The following is a 22,279-nucleotide window of genomic DNA, read 5'->3' as shown; positions in this document are numbered from 1 at the left end:
AATATTATCATCATCTTCCTCGTCCTCATCTGGAACCTTTCCATAAAGACTGTAATCCCCACCATTCTGATCCGTTTCACCAACAATAGAATTATCAGCATCCTCCTCCCCATTTTCCTCCTCCCCATCTTGATTTTCATCTTCAACAAACTCATTATCACATACATCTTCAAAACATTCATCAGCTTCATCATCATCACCAACATCTTCTTCCCATTCACCAGCTTCATCATCATCACCAACATCTTCTTCCCATTCACCAGCTTCATCATTATCACCAACATCTTTTTCCCATTCACCAGCTTCATCAATATCCCTTTTCTCTGAAACCGTTTCGACCTTGCTGCGGCTTGATACACAAAGACATACTCTATGGGTTTTGAGTATCTCCAGCAAGTTTCGAACTTGTCTATCACTTGTAACATGAATGGGAAGACTGCCTGGAGCCATCATCATTTCTGCTGGTAATGAGTAGCTAATCTCCACACTCACTGTTCTCATGTCCAGGTTATAATCTTCTTGAGCCATTGCAACAAGTTCAGCATGTGTTGAATCTTCATTCAATAAAAACAATCTTGCTCCTTTGAGATCATCAACCACAAAATCCCAACGGAAATCTCTCAACAACCATTCTCCATACACTGCATGTAACTGAAAAATCATCTGCAAATATTCAAAATAAAACACATTAGTAAACATAGAGAAAATGAAGAAGTTCAATAAACATTGCCGCAGACGACTTAGCATTAAGTCGTCCAGAAGACTTAAAGGTAAGTCGTCTAAAGAGGTCACTTTTGCAATTGAAAATTAAAAGGGACGACTTAATTCTAAGTCGTCCGGCTTTGTTTGTTAAAAAAAAAACTTCAGACGACTTATATATAAGTCGTCTACGAGAAACGGGCTAGTTTTGCATTTGACCGAATCGTGTCAGATCTTTGACTATTTCTGGACGACTTATAATTCAGTCGTCTCTGGGAAAGTTAAAATTTCAATATTTTATGAAAACTTGACGACTTACGTGTAAGTCGTCCTAGGTTAGTTTTGTAATTGAAAAATAAAACTTGAAATTTAACTTTCTCCAGACGACTTAGATGAAAGTCGTCCAGCTAAACGACTTAATTTAAGGTCGTCCGGGATAAGCAAGGTTTGACCAGAAAATTGGGAAAAATTCTGGACGACTTTGCTTTCCCCGGACGACTTTAAATTAAGTCTTCTGGAGGGACGACTTTATATTAAGTCGTCTGGTTAAAGTTAAATTATGAAGTTTTATTTTTCAATTACAAAACTAACCTAGGACGACTTACACGTAAGTCGTCAAGTTTTCATAAAATATTGAAATTTTAACTTTCCCAGAGACGACTGAATTATAAGTCGTCCAGAAATAGTCAAAGATCTGACACGATTCGGTCAAATGCAAAACTAGCCCGTTTCTCGTAGACGACTTATATATAAGTCGTCTGGAGTGTTTTTTTTTTAACAAACAAAGCTGGACGACTTAATTTAAGTCGTCCGTTTGACCAGAAGACTCATCAGTAAGTCTTCTACATACAGATGACTTACTAGTAAGTCTTCTACGCGAACAGATCTTGAAAAAAAATTCAAATTCGTACCTTAAACTAGGTGAGATGACTTCGTTTGCACACAGGGTCTTCTCCAACCACCCAGAACCTCAAACGAAAGCAACCGTAAGTCAAAACGAAAGAAATATGGCTCTGTCAACCATAGCCCATATTTTGAATCAAAAGCTTGAGTTTTTTGGATGAATATAGAGAGAAAGTGAAAGAAATGTTGTTTTTAGTTCATAACAATTGAAACAGAGAGAGTGTAAAGAGATTTACGTGCATTAAAGGGCATTAAAAGCTCCAAACAGTTCGTACAAGGTTGTTGCCACTATTCATTGCAGTGACAATATTGTAAATACTTGAAGAAGATGAGGTTGAGACAGTAAAGAAGCCATTTTCGAAAAAAAAAAAAATGTTAATGGCATTTTCGTAGATAAAATGCAGGTGTGGGGTTAAAATCTCAAAAAAAAAAGGAGTCAATAGAAAAGGTTAGTTTTCTGTTTGACTCCAAGTTTTGAGTCACTTTTGCAAAAAGCCCTTCTTTTTTGCTCTTTTCATTGTCTCCATTTTTGAATCTTTGGAAGTAGAGTAGGTCTATTGTTCAAAAAAAAAAATGGAAGTAGGGTAGGCCCTCATTAGAAATAATCTGATATGTAGACAATTGTTTCTTCTTCACCATGACTTCTCTTCGTCATGAATTAAAATAAATATTTTGGTTCCGTGCAAAAGAGAAATGAAAACAGATTCAGAACATTTATCATTCATGCATATTAGAAAAACTCAAAAACCTGAATCATTACCTCATAGAAAATATCCTAATTTATTCTATAGAGTATGTATAAAATGGAATTGTAAACATTTCCATATGAAATGACGAATCGTTTAATTATTTTTTAAACTTAGATTCTAACAATCTTAACTAGAACGAATTAGATTCTAACAATCTTAACTAGAACGAACAATAAATTTTCTAACACTACGCTAACAATTTGTTTTTAAACGATTTTTATTTCATCTTCCTATAGTTTTTAAAACTCTAACAAAGTTATCTAACATAACCAAATCATTTCCTAAAATTATGCTAACAAAAATAAACAGAAACAATTTCTTTAGAATCACGATGAACTTTAGATAACTAAGTTAATATTGTTAGAATTACTATCAACCAAAGAATATTTTTGTAACTCTAACATAAACAAACGATAATAACAAGATATCAAGATTTATTAAACATTTACCCTATCTCATAATAGGTTATATAACAAATTTAAACTTTTGTTATGTTTAATATTTATAATTTTGAACTTATTTTCTAACAACATGATCAAGATTTAATTATTTTCATTTTATCAAGATTTAGATCAAGATTTTATCATTTTATTGACAAAAAAGTAACTGATTCGCAAACTACCCAATGTAAGTAAATTTACGTTTTTGAAAATATAGTAAGTTCATATGTATCCAACTAAACATTTTCAAAATAAAGTTTTATAATACTTTTTTGCAAAGTAGAAATTTTAATATTGTTTAATAAATATGATGTCCAACTACATACATAATGATAATTTTACATAATCAACTATGGTTCAAAATCCATTTAAATAATATAATTTATTTATTTAGAGTCTTACTTATATCTATTGATAAAAGGTTGTCATTTAAATTTAGATTTTAATGTAAAACCCCCTCAATTAAGTTTATTTCGGGTACCCCCCCACCCCCCAAGTCATCTTTCTTAATGAATAGACCCCTCTGTTAACAGTCTGTCACTACTAAACGCTGCATTTTTAATTAATTCCTAAAACAACACGATTTGGTAATAAACAACACGATGTTTACTTAAAACATCAAGTAGTTAATCCTGTCTCTCTAAAAATAAAATAAAAAATTCCTATGTCTTCTAAATATCCCCAACTTGTCCAGACTTTGCAAGATACGAACCCTAATTTGTGAAAGAGAATGGGTTTTGAGTTTAGCTTAGTTATTCTGAGAATTCGAGTGCGGTTGAGTTTGAGAGAGGGTGAGAGAAGCTGAGTTCGAGAGAGGGTGAGAGGTTGGGAGAGAGAATTTGAAATTGAGAAGCTAAGTTCCTGTTTTTCAAAATCAAAAAACGAAAGTGAAGAGACGCTGGAAAGATGAACAAATAAGTGTGTTTAGTTTTATTTCTCAACTTTTTCTGGTTTCTTTTGATTCATTTTTTCATTATGTGTTTTGATGTGTTTCAAATTATCATTTCGTATACATGTGGGGGATATTGGACAACAAATGGAACACATACAACTCAGTTTAAGATCATTAAAACAATGTTTTGCTGTTTTATTCTGTCCTGACTTAAGGTCATATAAACCTTGTTTTGCAGTAGACCGTAATCCTTTTGCAGTGAACCATATTTATATTGGAATTTTTCTGTTTGTGTATTCTAATAATTTAGCTAAAACATATGTTCCAGTTTTGTTGTTTTGACCAACAACTAATGACATCTCTACGAAAAACACACCTTACGAAACAATAGTTTGACCAAATGACACCAAAAAAAGAGATGAAGAAGAGATACAAAAAGCTATGACGTTTTTGATCATAAATAAAACGAATAACGGCAAACACACGTCTTTAACTGTGTAGTAGACGGAGGGGTTGATTCATAAAAAAGGATGATTTGGGGGTGGGCGAGGGTTTGTACGTTAAATCTTTAATTGATAGGTTTTTATCTGAAATAAACTTAATTGAGGAGGTTTTACATTAAAAATCCTTTAAATTTTGGACATATGCACTTTCCCGTTAATGTTAGACTGGATTGGATATTAAATATATAAATCTGAAAATTAAGTTACACTAATTCATTTTGCTTACCAATTGTTTGGGAATCAATAAACATGACCAATATTCTTACCAAATGACATATAGTTTCTACATACGAAAATATATATCTCTAAATATGACATACACAATACAATATAGTATACTCTGAAATCATTTCATTATGCAGCTTTACATTTCTCACTCCTACGTAAACTAATTTGAACCTTTTATTTATCAACATTTTAATGTATGCAATGGTAATTAATGATTCACCTGGTGCTATAGGGAATTGTTTTAACTAAGTCATTGTCTATTTTTTTGTACATATAAATTAATCTATTGGTAGAATATAAGGTTAGATGTGTTTTAAGATATTCAATATTTCGAGTATGAAATGTTTACATTATGTTTTTGATACAAATTTACTGGAAAAAATTCATCGTAATATTCTTACAAAAACCAAAATAGTTATAAAAAAACAAATTAAGATTTACTGACAAAACAAATAAGTAACTGAACTACAAGCCATACATTTTAGATTAAAAAGAAATGTAAAAAAATTATAACACTATTTTATAAAAAAAATAATTCCATTTTAAAACGCGGGTTAGAATCTAGGCATCGGTGAAACTAAAAACTCTGGTACGGTTTAGAAAAACTAAAAATTCCGGTACATTACGAAACGCTGCGTTTAGGAAAGCGAAGCTCTCTGTCTCCGTCTCTGTCTCTGCTCAGAGGTAGAATACATTCGGTGAGCCGTGAAAAAGGTTGAGTGGAAGGAAGAAGCAGCTGGGAATCAAAAATGGAGGAGACTATTCCTTTCAAGAATCTTCATAGCAGAGAGTATCAAGGTCACAAGAAGAAGGTCTTCTTCAATTTTTTTTTTAAATCTTCATCTATTTTTTTTTGGAATTAAAAAAAAAAAACTTACGAACCCTAGCTTTGGTTTTTTTTTTCGGATTGAAAGGTACATTCGGTAGCTTGGAACTCTAATGGGACAAAGCTTGCCTCTGGTTCTGTTGACCAAACCGCTCGTGTTTGGACCATCGAACCTCACGGTCATGTAATTTCTTTGCCTTTGAGCTGCAAAGTTTTTGTGTCTTTATGATTTTTACATATGGAAAAAGTAATGATTTTTATTAATGGGTGTGTGGTGGATACAGAGTAAGGTTAAGGACCTTGAGCTAAAGGGACATACTGATAGTGTGGATCAGCTATGCTGGGACCCAAAACATTCAGATCTCGTTGCTACTGCCTCTGGCGATAAGAGCGTTCGTCTCTGGGATGCTCGCAGTAAGTTCATATACTCTCCCAATGTACTAGCTTTTGTCTCTGGAAAAGAATGTTAATAGGCTGGAGCTTGGTTTAGAGATCTGTGTAGTTTCTAATAGATGAGCTTTGTGACATTCACAAATTTTTTATCTTGGCTTGTACCCTTGAGTTAGATATAAGCTCCTAACAGTTATGAACTGTTTATTTAGCCAGATTCCATAATTGGATCGTTGATGATATGTCTTCTTCGAGTTGTACAGGTGGAAAATGTACACAGCAGGCAGAGCTTAGTGGGGAGAATATAAACATCACCTACAGACCTGACGGGACACATATAGCTGTTGGTAATAGGGTATTGTCTCCAGCCTCATGTCTTTACACTTACATTATTTGCTCCTTTCTAGACTGTTTTATGCTTTGCTTGATGGATCCTTTTTATCTGTGCTTGTTGTTTCTCTTACTGGCCAATGTAGGACGATGAGCTTACCATTCTGGATGTCCGTAAGTTTAATAAATCCCTATACAAGCGCAAATTCTCATATGAGGTAACGTAATCTCAGAGTTTTTCTTTTTATTATGTTGTGTTTCTAACTCATGCGGTTAAATTCCGCCTAACTTTCTTCTTCATGTAACAATCATCTTGGGTTGTACAAGTTAATACATGCTTTTAGAAGATGTACCATATATTGTTGCTGTATGGATTGTTTCCTTAGCTTTCGTCTTCTTGTTTAACAGGTAAATGAGATTGCTTGGAACATGTCAGGAGATCTGTTCTTCTTGACTACTGGTCTTGGTGAGGATTTAAATATACTCATTCCCTAGCCTAGTTTTATCTGTTCTTTGAACATGAGAAAATGATCTTATTGGAATTTACTTTCCTATGCTCATTCTGTTCAGGCACTGTTGAAGTTCTCTCATATCCACTTGAGAAAATGCAAAATGATCTTAAACCAGTTGACACTCTCACTGCCCACACAGCCGGGTGCTACTGCATTGCAATTGATCCTAAAGGAAGGTAATATATGTTATGCATTCATTGTCTTTACGCACTGAGACACAACTGATTATATAATCCCCCCCCCCCCCCCCCCACACCTTTATCTTGACAGATACTTTGCTGTTGGGAGTGCTGATTCTTTAGTCAGCCTTTGGGATATGTCAGACATGCTTTGTTTGAGAACATTTACAAAACTTGAGTGAGTCTCAGCATTTGGGAGTGCAGATCCTTTGATATTTCAGATTAAAAGATTTAATGTTTCATGTTGGTAAATTTTTGCTCTTTCTCGCAGCTCGCCCGTCAGAACAATAAGCTTCAACCATTCAGGAGAATACATTGCTTCAGCTAGTGAGGATCTATTTATAGATATTGTAAGTTACTTGTCAGACTATTCACTACTAGTTAATGTATAGTTTCTTCAATGTGAGATTAGTGTCCTCATATCTAACCATTAAAAACAGGCAAACGTCCAAACTGGGCGGACGCTGCATCAAATTCCATGTAGAGCTGCCATGAACAGCGTGGAGTGGAATCCAAAATACAACTTACTTGCATATGCAGGTGATGACAAGAGTGCCAAGTATTATGGTGATGAAGGTACCTTCTGTGTCAGCAGCAACATAAACTCATTTAAATTGGCTGTAGAAAATGAACTGACAAGAAACTATTTGTATCTTTGTGCAGGTGTTTTCCGAATATTTGGTTTTGATAGCTCTTAGGAACACAGTACACCGCATCTGGAAACAGATCTATAAGCAACTCTGCTCGGGCACTTGGTGAATTGGAAACAGATTGTGTACTACTACTACTAAACATGTGTTAACAGTATCAATATTTTCACATGGGATGATTGCAGTTGTGATTTTATATGAATCTGTCATTTTATTTGCTGCAAAAATGGGATACTATTACTATACACAAGCTGTGCCCTTTATTATAGAAAAAAATAATGATCAAAGATCAAAATTCTGATTCAATTACATATCTATTTAGCGTCAGACAGAGATATGATTAACATGGAATGAATGTTTGCAGTTTTGATTTTATTTGCTGAAAAAATTGGATACTACTACTTCACAAGCTGTGCTCTTTATTATAGAAAAACAAATAAAAGAATGAAACTTTATAGAATTCTGATTCAAAGTTACATATCTATGTAGCGTCAGACGTATGATCTCTACTATGTGTGAGAGAGCGTATGGCTGCCAAAAGTTACAGTTTGTTCTTGGACCCCTGTGATTTGACAGCAACTCTCCCAAGCTAAGGAAGATCGGACCAAAAGGCTTCATCCCCACAATGGAGGTTGAAGAAAAAATGTACTAGAATCCTGAAAAATAACAACACAGTTATCACTGAGAGTCCAGATTTTTTGGTTGAAGTACAAAAGCAGACAATGCTTAGCTTACCGGAACAAAAAAAAAAAAAAATGAATAAAAAAGTTTTGTCAGATCAAAATCCGCAGAGGATGAACTTAGAGACGGGGAAGAACAACCCTGCAAAGCAAAGAAGAACAATGGTGATCAAATACTGAGAGAACCAAGTAACAGGTTTCCACTTGATCTCAACGCTCGAGCTCTTCATCCTCTTCCCACTCATCGGCTCCTTCGACAGGTCAAAGCTCGACCCTTTCATCCTCAGCTCCAACACACACCGCGTAAGCGTCCTGTTATCGTTCCTCTCCCTATGAACTCCTCTCGAAACTTTCCAGAACAAGAACAGCTTAGCCTGAACCAGAAACACCAGAACCAGCGAGGTGGCTAGCGACACCGCAGAAGGTATCCACCACTTCTTGCAGACAGCATCATCGTCAGAGCAGGAAGAAGAGTAGAGGATGGTGAAGAAGAAGCCGTGGAATACGAGGAAGAAGCAGCAGAGCTGAAAGATCTCTCTTTTGATCGACTCGAGCCTTGATTCTTTGCGGAGGACGCGGCGGCAGAAGAGATCTTCTTCTCTTTGCCATAGCTTTAGAAGCAAGAGATGGCCTGGAGACTCTGAGATCTCCGACAACGGATGCTGTTGAATCACTTTGAGTATTCCCGGTGTTGGGACCGTAACCAACTGTTTTTGTTGCTGTTGCTTCTCTTTGTGCTCTTCGTCTACAGGAATCTCGACTATGTGAGAATCTTTAGTTCCAGCCATACCAAACAAAAGATTGATACTTTATAAGGAAAAAAAGATCCAGAAATGGAAAGCAACGAGAGTTTTTGAAAAAAAAAATGGAATGAAGAAACAGAGATCGAAAATGGAATCTAAAGAGTAAGAAGAGTTGGTGTTTTTGTGTGTTGATAAGGTTGCCTTTTCTGTGAAGCTCAGGTATTTAAATTGTTGTTCCTTAACGGCTATATGTACAACGGTCTGATCTACTTCTTCTTCTCTCTACGTTTTGCGGTTACTGTTCCGATACTTTTTCCCACTGTAACGGCTATATTTTCTTTCCCAATTCCCAGCGTTAATGACCGACCAATACATCGTGTTGACAAAAAAAAAAACAAACGTGGGCCTTCAGTGGGCCAAATGTTTTGCAATGTGCTTTTTTAGTTTGAATCGACCCAAACTCAATTATTAGTGGAATTGAGTCTTTGCCTGATGATTGGTTGCCTATTTACAGTCAAAACCAGTGTTTTGAAACCCGACCCGGACCCGCGGTTGAATCAGTAAACCCGGTGACCCAGAAAAAATCCGGTTTGGGTTTTATAAAAAAATCCAATATTTAAAACCCACAAAAACCAAGTAAAACCCAAAACTCGATACCGGTTGAACCACCGGTCGAACCAATAAATAACTTTTACTTCATTTTTTTAAGTTTTTAATTAAATTTTTAGATTATGTTTTATATTCTAAGTTTCCAATTAAGAAGTTAGGTGCTGACAAAAAAAAGTTAGGTTTTTCTTTTTCAGTTTTATATTTGTGATTTTTAGATTTTGATGAAGATTTCAGTTTCACTATGCCACCTGAAGAAAATGAAGTGAACGATGGTAGAGAGAACCAAAATTAATTGATGTGATTTGGCGTTAGTTTATTTCCGTTATTGACATTTTATTACAATGATCTTTTACTTTTGGTTTATTTTGTATTTGAAATTTAATTTATTATTCAATTAGACATTTAAATATTTATAAATTTTATGGCTTGATTTTTTTAAATGTCGTAAATCTAACTTTGTTCGAGAAAATTTTAAATAATCTAAACTATTTTTTGATATTTTGTATGTCAAATGAAAATAAAAATATAAAAACTAAAGTTAAGTATTTTCTAAAAGTTTTATACATAAAATATATACATATCCAAACTATTATTTAATGTTTTAAAATTTTTTTAGAAAATATTAAACTTTGGTTTCTATATTTTAATTTACATAGCTGATATATTATTATATAATAAAATTTATTTATTTATTAATCCGCGGTTCAGCCGCAGTCGACCTAGTAACCAACAACTCGGTAAATCGTTCGGTTCAGTGTCCGGGTCGGGTTTAAGAACATTGGTCAAAACTAAAAACGGCTATGCAGACATTTCATAATCAGGTTTGAAACAATTGGTTCCCCAATTTCACAAATAGTGTTATTTTCATACTTTTTTCTTGTTACCTAAAGAATAATATTTAAGCAATTTAATGCAGTTTATATTTATTTAAGTTTAATATTAATTATAACATGCATCGATCTTATAAATAATTTTAATAATCTCAAATACTACTTATTAAGTAAATATAGTTAATAAGAATATAAATACATTTTAAAGACATGAATTTTTTTTTAAATAACATTCTTGAAATAGATGGAGTATTGTTCAAGCATCATCGGATGATTCATATATACATTTTTGGATGATTTGGTGGCTGAATTAAGACATATCAAACACTTAAAATTTGAAAAAATTTTGTTGCACATATCATCAACAGTTTGAATATTAGTGTAACGCCATGGTCGCCCACGGTTAATGGGCTTTCCACGCCTGTTCACTTTGTCTGTATGCCCATTCCGTGTAACGGATGATGCGTTAATTTTTAAATACTCAAAAGTCTTGTTTACTGATCCTACAATCACTACATGATATTTTTATATGCTTTATCCTCACAATTGCATCATATTGCGAATCACTTTCCGACGGATCATCATCCTTTCACTACTACACCTCAAGCACGTTTAATCATGATGTTCTAAACGGATACGTGACATACATACCCAAAACAATTATTTTAAGCATTTCCAAATACCACAAACCGGAATATTACAATTAGATTCTCGAAGATGGAAATATTATAAAAGAAATTATGTATTTACAATTTTTCATTACTAAATAATTATTTTATAGAAAGCAAAAAACTTATTCAATCTCTGAAAACAGATAACACCTAATCAGTCATAACCAAATGTTAACTACCAATGTGATCCAAAATGAATCAAACCACATGATTAATGAGATCATCAGCTTGTAAATCCCACAAGACATTGTCCACATTAAACACATGATGTTGATGTTGATCATGCTGGCTCCTCATCATCAACATTCCATCTCCTCTTCCTCCTTGAGATCCATTCTCCTCTTGGTCCACCACTTCTCCCTTCAATTTCCTCCTCTCTTCCTCCTCCGCTGCCGCAGTTTCAGCCACCGCTGTACGTATTCCACCCTGACCCCTCCACACCGCAACCGCAGGAGACGCAGATCCATCATTTTTGTCTTCATTTCCAAACGATGACGAAGAAGATCCATAGGAGAATCCATTCCCCATGTCCCATAGCTTCATTATCCCATTACCATTCTCCAAACCATCCATTTTCATCTTACCAGCTTCGTTATCAACGGTTCGGTTAAAGTTGTTAGGGTTAGGGTTGGAGAAGTTGATTTGGTTTAGGTCAACACGTTTCTTGGTGAGCAAGTGAAGCATCTCGTCCTTGAAACATCCGAGGGCAGCTTCAGCGAGGTGTGAGACTTGAGGAGGATTGAGTGTAGTGGTTATCTCTGCCATTAGATGCGAGAAAGGCTTGTGGGTCACGGGATCTATTCCCATTCCCGACAACTTCTTCTTCAGCTTTGTGTTCCAATAATTTTTCACATCGTTGTCTGTTCGACCAGGAAGCTGGGCCGCAATCAACGACCACCTGAACCATATAGGTCAAACGAAAATTAAAATAAGATTGATGTCTTATTCAGTTCTTGCTAACCATTGCTCGTTGGAAAATAAATCCAACGATCAGCTATGTTTCAAACTTATGAAGAAACTTCTCTAAATATTAAAAATCTATAGTTAGACCAGCTGGTATATAAAGCAAGGCTTACGTCTTATTATGTTCTTGTTTCCCAAGAAACTTGTGGACAAATTATACATTTAAAATCCAAAACAAAATAAGAACAAACCCCGCCATGTTTGAGTCTATCTGTAACTTTCTTATATATATTCCCAAAGAAATGGATTCAAGAAAATTGAACGTATGAAAAGTTTGAAGGCCGTAATGAGTTATGGTACATAACATATAAAGAAGTCATACCGGTTACCAAGAACAGAGTGAAACTTGACGATGATATGTTCTTCAGCCTCAGAAAATTGACCATGTTTCAGGTCAGGACGCAAATAGTTTGTCCACCGTAGTCTACAACTCTTTCCACATCTCTGCAATCCTATATATAACAACCAGGTTTCACCGATCCATTACTACACGCTCAAACAAATTAGACCACATCATTATATTACTAGACTAAAGAAATAATATTTTAGAAAAAGAATGTAAATTAAATATACCAGCGTTTTTAGGAATGAGACGCCAGTTACGAGTACCATGTTGAGCAACGTAAGAAGCCAGTTTGTTGTCTTCCTCAGGAGTCCATTGTCCTCTCTTCACATTCTCCTTTTCACAGCATGGAATCCTACCCATTCTTTTCTTTCTTTCTAGTTTTTATCTCTCGATCGGCCTCTCTTTAATTAATTTACTGATCACAAGAAAGAAAAAAAGAGATAAATCAAAGATTGCCTAAAAGAATTAAAACTGCCAAACTTTAATTTATTTGTTTTCTTGTAATCGTGGCTTTTAATTGTAAAGGAAGAAAGAAAATGTATGTATATATAATAATGGAAACAAAAATTGAAACGATGAAACTAGCATCAAATGTGCATGAAGTGATTAAACTCTGTAAAGAATTCAACGCTACAGAGCGTGTGATTCCCTTTGGCAGGTAGGTCACCCACTCTACGCTTGGTCAACTCCTTGTATATCCATTTTCATCATTCGTTATTTTTCATATTGTATTTATAGAATTTCACCCAAACATAAAAAAATTATTCTGTCAAATATTATCTATGCAAACCAATAAGTTTTGGCAGTAGAAAATTATGGGTTGAAACATTATATATAAATTGAGATAATAGGTTTATATAATTATTAGAGTGGAGTTTTTTTTTTGAGAAATTCCATAGGATAGTACTAAAATTTTTTTTGTCACAAATATAGTTTTTAAGAATCAAAATGACTTTTTTTTTTGAACATTTTAGAATCAAAATGACTAAAATGTTTTATTAAGGGGTGTCTTTTGGGTTTAGGGTTTAGAATTTAGAGTTTAGGTTTAGGGTTTATGATTTAGAGTTTAAGGTTTATGATTTAGAGTTACGAGACGAGGTTTTGTGAATATGATTTCAAATTTAAAAAACTAAAAAATATTAAAATTTTCAAAATAAAAAAATCTATTTTAGTCATTTTGTTTTTTGACAAAAAAGTATGTAACTGGAGTTTGTGATGCATATTCTTTTTTTGTAAGGGAAGATCTTGGTGACGCATGGAGAATGTCTCGAGGGCGTACGTGTGCATTCGTGGAAAGACAGATAATCTAATACAGGTACCGTTTCTTGTCTCTTTCGCGCACGAACGCAATTACGTTTGAAACTTCCTAGTCAGTTAGGACCCCGCGTAACACAGCCTCCAATGCTGATTTTTAACAAAATCCTTAGAGCACCCCAATTGAAGGTTTACGGGAAGAGTTCACACAGAAATCAAGAAAAAAAAATATAAAATAATTTAATCACATGAACATTTCTCTTCTAAAGCTTTTGGGGTTGAACCCATCTCTCCTAAAGTTCAACACTGTAGCACGTGTCGTGGGGCCGGCCCGCGATTGGTCTAGTTTTTTTTTTTTATAAAAAAAATCAAAAAGAAAAAGAAAAAAAATTAATAATAAAAAATTGAAAAGAAGAACCCCCAAGGAGGGTTCACTGATGCTCTTGCTCTTAGTATTAAACTTATTATAATAATCTGTGAGACCCTTTAAATTTAATAATATGTGTCAAATTAATCCTTAGCTAAGGACTAATCTTCCACAGATTAGTTACTCTGCGCGGGTCCCGTCGTCACGTGGGAATCCGCGATTGACTTTTTTTTTTTTAAACTGAATAAAAAGTAAAAATAATAAAATAATTTACTCATTGCTGATAAATCCACCCAAGAACATCTGAACTTTGTTGGTAACCCAAACCAGGAGACACCACCTGTTGTCCATGAGGTTGAGGGTTTGGAAGGTCAAGAAGAGCTGTGTTTCATTAACAACAATGGTAGCTGGTACAAAAAAGAGCCAAACTTTCAGTACAACAACTACCAACAGAAATCCTATTCCAACAACCAACAGAGTGGTTATCAGCCTAGGAACAACCAGCAAGGCAGCTATCAGCCTCAGCAAAACTCTCCTCCTGGTTTCAACAACAAAGGACACAATTCATCACAACAACAAGTTAATCCTTCTACCTCTACTTCTCAAGGAAGTAGCACTGATGCCCTACTGAAACAAATATTGGAGTCTCAGACTAGAAGTGAGAAGCATGTTGGTTATGAGTTGAAGAACCTTCACTCAAAGATTGATGGGATCTACAATGATCTCAACAACAAGTTCAAAGCTTTGGAGAACCAGTTTGCTGCCATGAACACTCACCAAAATCGCCAACAAGGTTCTTTACCTAGAAAATCTGAGCAAAACCCCAAAGAGACAATGAAAGCTATCACCCTAAGGAGTGGTAAGGAGTTACCTCAAAGAGCTCTCACAAAGGATGCTGAGAAACAAGGTGAGGGGGTGGCCATCAACATAGATGATGAAGTGGTGATTGTTGATGAGAAGATCAATGATGAGATTTTAGAGAAGATTGTGGAAGCCAAAAGTAAAGGAAAGGTTGGGGAAGAGAAGAGAACAGTGAAAGATGGTGAAGTTGTTCTTCCAGCAAGTGAGAATTCTTTTGTTTCTCCTCCCTATGAACCAAAACTTCCATTCCCTGGTAGATTCAAGAGGCAGCTGTTAGAGAAGTACAAAGCTCTATTTGAGAAGCAAATGAGTGAAGTTCAAGTCACAATGCCCGTTATTGATGCTTTCATGCTGATTCCTCAATATAGCAAGTTCCTGAAAGATGTTGTAGCTGCAAAGAAGAAAGAGATGGAGGGCATGGTGATTCTTACTCATGAGTGCAGTGCCATCATCTAGAGGCTTGTTTCTCCAAAGAAGCTTGAAGATCCAGGATGCTTCACATTACCCTGTGCTCTTGGACCAATGGTATTTGATAGATGTCTCTACGATTTGGGAGCTAGTGTCAGCTTGATGCCTTTATCTGTTGCTAAGAAGCTTGGTTTCACTCAGTACAAGAAGTGTAGACTTTCTCTGGTATTGGCTGATCATTCAGTGAAGTACCCCGTGGGTATCTTGGAGGACCTCCCCGTGATTGTTGGAAACTATGAGATCCCTACAGACTTTGTGGTGCTTGAGATAGGTGAGGAAGCTCAAGATCCCTTAATCCTTGGAAGACCTTTCTTAGCTACAACAGGAGCTACTGTTAATGTGAAAGCGGGCAAGATTGATCTCCACTTAGGTAAAGGGCAAGTTCTCCACTTTGACATCAAGGAGGTAATGAGGAAACCTACGGTTCGAGGGCAAGTCTTCTACATTGAAGAGATGGACGCCCTTGCTGATGAGCTCCTTGAAGAGCTGTCACTAGAAGACCCTCTACTGACAATAGATAGAGAGGTTGAAGTGATTGAGAACCTGGAGAGTACTGCCTATGGGATGATGCTGGATTCACACAAAGGGTTTTTTAGTAAGGATCAATATGAGGAGCTGCCAAAAGTGGTTCATCAAGGAGCCTCAGTCACTCAACAAGAGGACACCCATCAAGATGACTGGAGCGAGCTTAAGGCGCCTAAAGTGGAGTTTAAACCTCTCCCCCATGTTGTAAGGTATGCATTCCTTGGTCCTAATGAAACTTATCCTGTCATTGTGAGTAGTGAACTTACTGAAACTGAGCTATCTGAACTTTTGAAAACACTTAAAGATTTAGAAAGACAATAGGTTACTTACTTGATGACATCAAAGGAATAGCACCCTCTTTGTGCATGCATAGGATACATCTTGAGGATGAATCAATGACTTCTATCGAGCATCAAAGAAGGTTAAATCCTAACCTGAAGGATGTTGTAAAGAAAGAGATTCTTAAACTCTTAGATGCTGGTGTTATTTACCCTATCTCAGATTCTAAATGGGTATCTCCTGTGCATGTTGTACCAAAGAAGGGTGGTATCACTGTAATTAGAAATGACAAGGATGAATTGATACCAACAAGAACCATCACAGGTCATAAAATGTGCATTGATTACCGAAACTAAACTCTGCATCTAGAAAGGATCATTTCCCATTACCATTTATTGATCAGATGCTTGAGAGACTTACAAATCACCCATTTTATTGCTTTCTTGATGGGTATTCAAGGTTTTTCCAAATCCCCATACATCCCAATGATCAGGAGAAAACGACATTCACATGTCCTTATGGTACCTTCGCATATCGAAGAATGTCATTTGGTCTATGTAATGCTCCAGCCACCTTTCAAAGGTGCATGATGTCAATCTTCTCTGATCTAATTGAGGATGTTGTGGAGGTGTTCATGGATGATTTTTCTGTCTACGGATCTTCGTTTTCTGCTTGTTTGTCAAATTTGTGCAGGGTCCTACAGAGATGTGAAGACACCAACCTTGTGCTGAATTGGGAGAAGTGTTACTTCATGGTTAAGGAAGGGATTGTGCAGGGACACAAGATTTCAGAAAAGGGGATTGAGGTGGATAAGGCTAAGATCGATGTTATGGTTGGTTTGCCCCCACCAAAGACAGTGAAAGACATCAGAAGTTTTCTTGGTCATGCTGGGTTCTAAAGAAGGTTCATCAAGGACTTCTCCATGATCACTAGACCATTGACCAGGCTGCTGTGCAAAGAAGCCACTTTCAGCTTTGATGTGGAATGTCTAGAAGCCTTCAAAAAGCTGAAAGGTGAACTCATCAGTGCTCCAATTGTCCAGCCACCTGATTGGGATCTCCCCTTTGAGATCATGTATGATGCTAGTGACTATGCTGTGGGAGCTGTTTTGGGGCAAAAGAAAGATGGCAAGACCCATGTGATCTATTACGCGAGCCAAACCCTGAATGATGCTCAGATGAGGTATGCCACAACAGAGAAAGAGATGCTAGTCATTGTCTTTGCCTTTGAGAAATTCAGAAGCTACTTGGTGGGATCTAAAGTCATTGTCTACACAGATCATGCTGCTTTGAGACACCTTTTGGCCAATAAGGATGCAAAACCCATGCTCTTGAGATGGATCCTTTTGCTTCAAGAGTTTGATTTGGAGATCAAAGACAAGCCAAGAGTTGAGAATGGTGTAGCTGATCACTTGTCCAGGCTGAGAGTGGAGTGTGACATTCCTATTGACGAAGGACTTCCAGAGGAGCAGATCATGGCTATTGGAGCAGTGATGACAGTTTGTGAAACCGGTAGAAAGCTTGAAGAAGTCAAGGCAACATAAGAGAAAGAACATTGGTATGCTGATTTGGTGAACTACCTAACAACAGGAAAAGAACCTTTGAACCTTGTGGTCTATGCCAAGAAGAAGTTCTACAAGGATGTGAAGAGGTACTACTGGGATGAGCCCTACCTCTACATTCTCTGCAAGGATCAACTTTATAGGAGAGTGGTTGCTGATGAGGAGATTGATGGGATCCTTACACATTGTCATGGATCATCCTATGGAGGCCACTTTGCTACCTTCAAGACTGTTGCAAAGGTGCTACAAGTTGGATTCTGGTGGCCACACATGTTTAAGGATACACAAGACTTTGTTTCAAAGTGTGATTCATGCCAAAGGAGAGTAAACATCACCAAAAGGAATGAGATGCCTCAAAATCCAATCCTTGAAGTTGAAGTTTTTGATGTGTGGGGTATTTACTTCATAAGACCATTTCCATCATCCTTTGGAAACAAGTACATCCTTGTAGCTGTTGATTATGTCTCCAAATGGGTGGAAGCTATCGCAAGCCCCACCAATGATGCTAGAGTTGTGACCAAGATGTTCAGGAGCATCATCTTTCCAAGATTTGGAGTTCCAAGGGTTGTGATCAGTGATGGAGGCTCTCATTTCATCAACAAATTGCTTGAGGGATTTCTCAAGAAGAACGGTGTAAAGCACAAGGTAACAACTCCTTACCATCCTCAAACAAGTGGTCAAGTTGAGATTTCTAACTGAGAGATCAAGTCCATTTTGGAAAAGATTGTGGGGATTACAAGGAAGGATTGGTCCATTAAGCTTGATGATGCGCTTTGGGCTTATAAGACAGCTTACAAGACACCTCTGGGGACTACACCTTTCAACCTAGTGTACGGAAAGCTTGCCATCTGCCAGTGGAGCTTGAGTACAAGGCACTATGGGCAGTAAAGTTGCTCAACTTTGACATCAAGAGTGCCAAAGAGAAAAGGCTTCTACACCTACATGAGCTTGATGAGATAAGAATGGATGCTTTTGAAAACTCAAGGATCTACAAGGAGAAGACTAAAGCTTTCCATGACAAGAATATCCTGAAGAGAGAGTTTAAAGAAGGAGATCAAGTTCTTCTCTACAACTCTAGGCTGAAGTTATTTCCAGGAAAGCTTAAGTCAAGGTGGTCCGCTCCTTTCAAGGTCAAGGAGGTTAGGCCATATGGGGCAATAGTTTTGTGGAGTACTGATGGAAGAGACTTCACAGTCAATGGGCAAAGGGTTAAGCTCTACATGGCGACTGCACCAGAGGAAGATGGGGTTTCAACTCCACTTTCTGATCCTACCTCAGCCTAATCTAAAAGGAGGCAAAGTCAAGCTAGAGACTTAAAACAAGCTCACTTGGGAGGAAATCACATGTATCTCCTTGTACATATTGCATTAGTATTTTCATTTTCATCATGTTTCTAAAAAAATAAAAATAAAAAAAAGGTGTTGAGGTTGTATGCAGGTGCTTGATCGAGCCGGTTTCAGCAAAGAATCAGTGTGTGGGAGCGAGGACCTGGAGCGAGGTTGAAAGGTCACTCCAGCTGGGAGTGAAGTCACCGGAGCGACGCCATGAACTCGCTCGCCATTTACGCTTCGGAGCGACCTTACCAGAGTGAGACCCCGAGGTCGCTCGCCATTTACGCTTTAGAGCGGCCTCCTAGAGCGACGGCACGAAGTCGCTGCAGCTCCAGAGCGAGGTCCCCACAGCGATACCTGGAGGTCGCTCGCATTTATATCGAATTGAGACACGAACAGCAAGTCGGGAGCGACCTCCTAGAGAGACTACATCAGGTCGCTCCACGACCGGTTCAGGTAAGTATTCTTTGTCCTAAACCCGGTTTAGTCCAAGTGAACCGATCCCCAATCGACCTAAACCAAACCGGACGACCCTAGACCTACCCAAAACTCTCGACTTCATCTCCCTCACTCTCCCCTCCTCTCACAAACACTCATACTCTCTCAAACACACCCACACCAAAAACTCCATAATTCTCTAAATTCTCAACCAAATCACTCAGTTCTTGCTTCTAAATCCAAGCTTTTGCCCCTGTAGTTTATTCTCCATCACCCAATCACCATTTCCTTTCATCCAAAGCAAGGAATTGAGTTTTAAAATTCAATTTCGTAGGTCCATGAACCCTAGATTTTCAAAATCGAAATTTGGTCATTTTCTTGCTTGATTACTTTGAAATAGACTAGGGAAAGCTTATCTATCAAGTTAGGTTGATGAATCAATGGTGAAATTGGATTTAATTTGAACTTTGACAAAATTAGGGTTCATGGATTTGGGATTTTTCGAAATTTCCCTTAATTGAGTGTGTTAGTGGATGAACTTGGTGTGTTAAGGTGCTTAAAAGATTGAGAAATGTGGTTCTTTGCCTTTAACTTGGCTTCTTAGTGCTTACTGTGTGAAATTATTGCATTGAGTTAACTTGAGCTTAAATTGCTAGTTCATTTGTTAAGTTTACTCTTGCAATTTTCACTTGCAAAGTCTCAATCTTCTTTACTTCCACCTACTTATCCCTTTTCAAGTTTTGAATTTTTCAGGTAACAATGGTTAAGAAAACAAAGAGAAAGTTGGATGCTGAAAGAAATGAGTCTGCACTAAGAGGGAAAGCCTTAGCCTCCGAGCCAGCTGGCTCGGGGACACAAAGAACTTCTCAACAACAAACCTTGGCTGCAAAGAAATCAAAAGAGCAAGAGAAGAGGGCAGGGAAAAGTGTAGCAGTTCCCACTAATGAGGAGAGTGGTGGTGAAAGTGAGGATGAACAGGCTCCTACAAAGAAAGCCAAGATGTCAAAAGGGAAGGCGGTTGCTGTTGATAGAGACAGGGAGAAAACTCCATCTGTGGAAGAGCTGTATGACCACTTTCTGAATGGGGTCACTTGGACTCCAATAAGGTTCGCCGACCTTGATTTGCTGAAGGAGTTGGGTCTTGATTCTGATATTGAGGCTATGCTGGAACATTTGAAGCTGCCTAAACTCCTCACCATGGCTTACCCTATCTACAAGGAGGTCTCCTGTCAGTTCTTGTCTTCCCTTGAGGTCACTTACGATAACACTCCGCATGTGAGGCAAGGAAGGGGCAAGATCAAGTTCAAGGTCAATGGGAGAGATTACAACATGAACTTCAAAGACATTGGGAGAGTCATGGGGTTCCAAGACTTGAAAGACTCCTCTCTTCCCAAATGCGAAAATCTCCCCACCGAGCTTTGGAAATTGATCACCGGAAACAAGCATTTTACCGGGTCTGATAAGAACTCACATATCCGGCATCCGTCTGTGCGCTACCTCCATAGGATGCTCGTCCATGCATTCTATCCACGGAAGGAAGCATGTAATGTCACCGAGGAAGATATGCGATTGCTTTGCCCGGCTATCCGACCCTACGCAGCCCCTGGAGTGCTGCCTCTTCCAAGCACCGACATCTATGCTACCTTTGGGATGGTTAGTTTTTTCTTGAGTCGTCTCGAGCACTACAGAGACTGGGCCTGGTACACCTCTGATTCACGCCCGAAGGTTGGAATTGGCGGGTTGATCACACCACTGCTTCAATTTTTGAATGTCCCCTTGGGAAAGGACGCAGCAGGACCTCGATTCATTGATGGCACTTACTTGAGGATTGCCAATTATTTCAGCGGGATGTATGGGAAGAACTACGTCTACCACTACTACTTGAAAGGCAAGCCTGTTGAGGTGGTTCTTCCAAACAAGAACCTGACGAGCTTAGAGAGACCTGGAGCTATCAGCTTCAACATTTGCCAGGAAGACTTTCTTGGAGAGCACGGGTCTCTTGATCCCATTGCTGCACCAAGTAAAAGGAGTGCTCCGACGAGACATGACGAACCTGCTGCAGAAGCATCTGAACCCGTCTATGGACCTCCGCGCTCCTACTTACAGCCATATGCTAGAGTTCTTCCTCCTGGTGCGCTTCGTGATGCTCATGAACATATTGGTCGACTTCAGCGATGGAACAAAGTGCAAGACAGGATGATAGAAAAGCTGAAAGACAAGTGCAAAGCGCTTAGCAAGACTGTGAAGAAGCAAGCAAAGATTTCAGCCAAGTTCATGAAGAAAGTAGCTGATGTCTTGACCAGGGGAGGAATAGTTGGATGTAGCTCTGCAGACTTCGCCTTCGCGAACACATCAGTTCCCCAGCCTCCACCTCAGCCTGCGGATCTTGGTTTCCCCCTCACTGCTAGACAGCTCCAGCGCAAGTGGAGGAACTCACCCATTGAACCCTCCGCCTCAAGAAACAAGTCCCCATCCCTAGCCTCTTCTGATAATGAGGTCGAGATTGACGAGGTTCAGAGGCAGCCATGGTTTGGAGGCTACAGCTCAGCAACATGTGGTTACTACACCACATTCCCACCTGACGACGACGGTGCTGGGGCATCTACCCCTACTCACTATCCGTAGAAGGTATTTCACTACTATCCCTTGTATATACCATTTTGTTTTCTGCTTGTTAGTTTTCTTTTGGGTATCTCTCTATACTTGACAACACAGAGACTGTGTAACCTAAGTTTGGGGGAGGTACCAAGTATTTGATCATGTTTTCTTTGATGATTTGAGTCTCATGCATTGCATTGTGCATACATATATGCATAAAAAAACAAAACAAAAATTGAAAAAATTGAAAAACACAAAAAGAAACATGTAGTTGCATCACTTGCACTTTTAAGATTGAGTCTAGAGCATATAGATTACATTCATTTGCATTGGAAACAATGATTTAAAATGCCTTGCGAAGAACTCTTGTCTAGAACTCAAAATGACACCCTAGTTAAACATATCAAGTAGCTTAAGCATCTCTTGAAAGCCTTGCACGCTTCGAGCCTTGAAA

The 22,279-nt window shown here is 37.7% G+C and overlaps 3 protein-coding genes across 3 annotated transcripts; 1 reads left to right on the top strand and 2 right to left on the bottom strand.

The window, feature by feature from the left end:
- The first annotated feature begins 5,016 nt into the window (after positions 1–5,016).
- Positions 5,017–7,607, top strand: LOC106385055 (THO complex subunit 3). The gene is made up of 11 exons (XM_013820201.3): positions 5,017–5,226; positions 5,329–5,424; positions 5,525–5,654; positions 5,894–5,985; positions 6,107–6,178; positions 6,369–6,426; positions 6,531–6,648; positions 6,743–6,829; positions 6,923–7,001; positions 7,092–7,227; positions 7,315–7,607. The coding sequence occupies exons 1-11, from the start codon at positions 5,164–5,166 to the stop codon at positions 7,347–7,349; spliced, it is 966 nt and encodes a 321-aa protein (XP_013675655.1). The 5' UTR covers positions 5,017–5,163; the 3' UTR covers positions 7,350–7,607.
- A 45-nt stretch (positions 7,608–7,652) lies between these two features.
- On the bottom strand, positions 7,653–9,039 carry LOC106380447. The gene is made up of 2 exons (XM_013820202.3): positions 8,037–9,039; positions 7,653–7,957 (listed from the first exon to the last, which is right to left on the bottom strand). Exon 1 carries the CDS (start codon positions 8,767–8,769, stop codon positions 8,080–8,082), a length of 690 nt encoding a protein of 229 aa, XP_013675656.1. The 5' UTR covers positions 8,770–9,039; the 3' UTR covers positions 7,653–7,957; positions 8,037–8,079.
- A 1,804-nt stretch (positions 9,040–10,843) lies between these two features.
- On the bottom strand, positions 10,844–12,666 carry LOC106385056 (transcription factor MYB80). The gene is made up of 3 exons (XM_013825003.3): positions 12,371–12,666; positions 12,120–12,249; positions 10,844–11,732 (listed from the first exon to the last, which is right to left on the bottom strand). The coding sequence occupies exons 1-3, from the start codon at positions 12,501–12,503 to the stop codon at positions 11,033–11,035; spliced, it is 963 nt and encodes a 320-aa protein (XP_013680457.1). The 5' UTR covers positions 12,504–12,666; the 3' UTR covers positions 10,844–11,032.
- Positions 12,667–22,279: the final 9,613 nt, after the last annotated feature.

Source organism: Brassica napus, chromosome C9 (assembly GCF_020379485.1).
Source record: "Brassica napus cultivar Da-Ae chromosome C9, Da-Ae, whole genome shotgun sequence".
Classification (NCBI taxonomy): Eukaryota; Viridiplantae; Streptophyta; class Magnoliopsida; order Brassicales; family Brassicaceae; genus Brassica; species Brassica napus.
The sequence above is the reverse complement of the archived record's forward strand: the minus strand, read 5'-3'. Positions and strand labels throughout refer to the sequence as shown.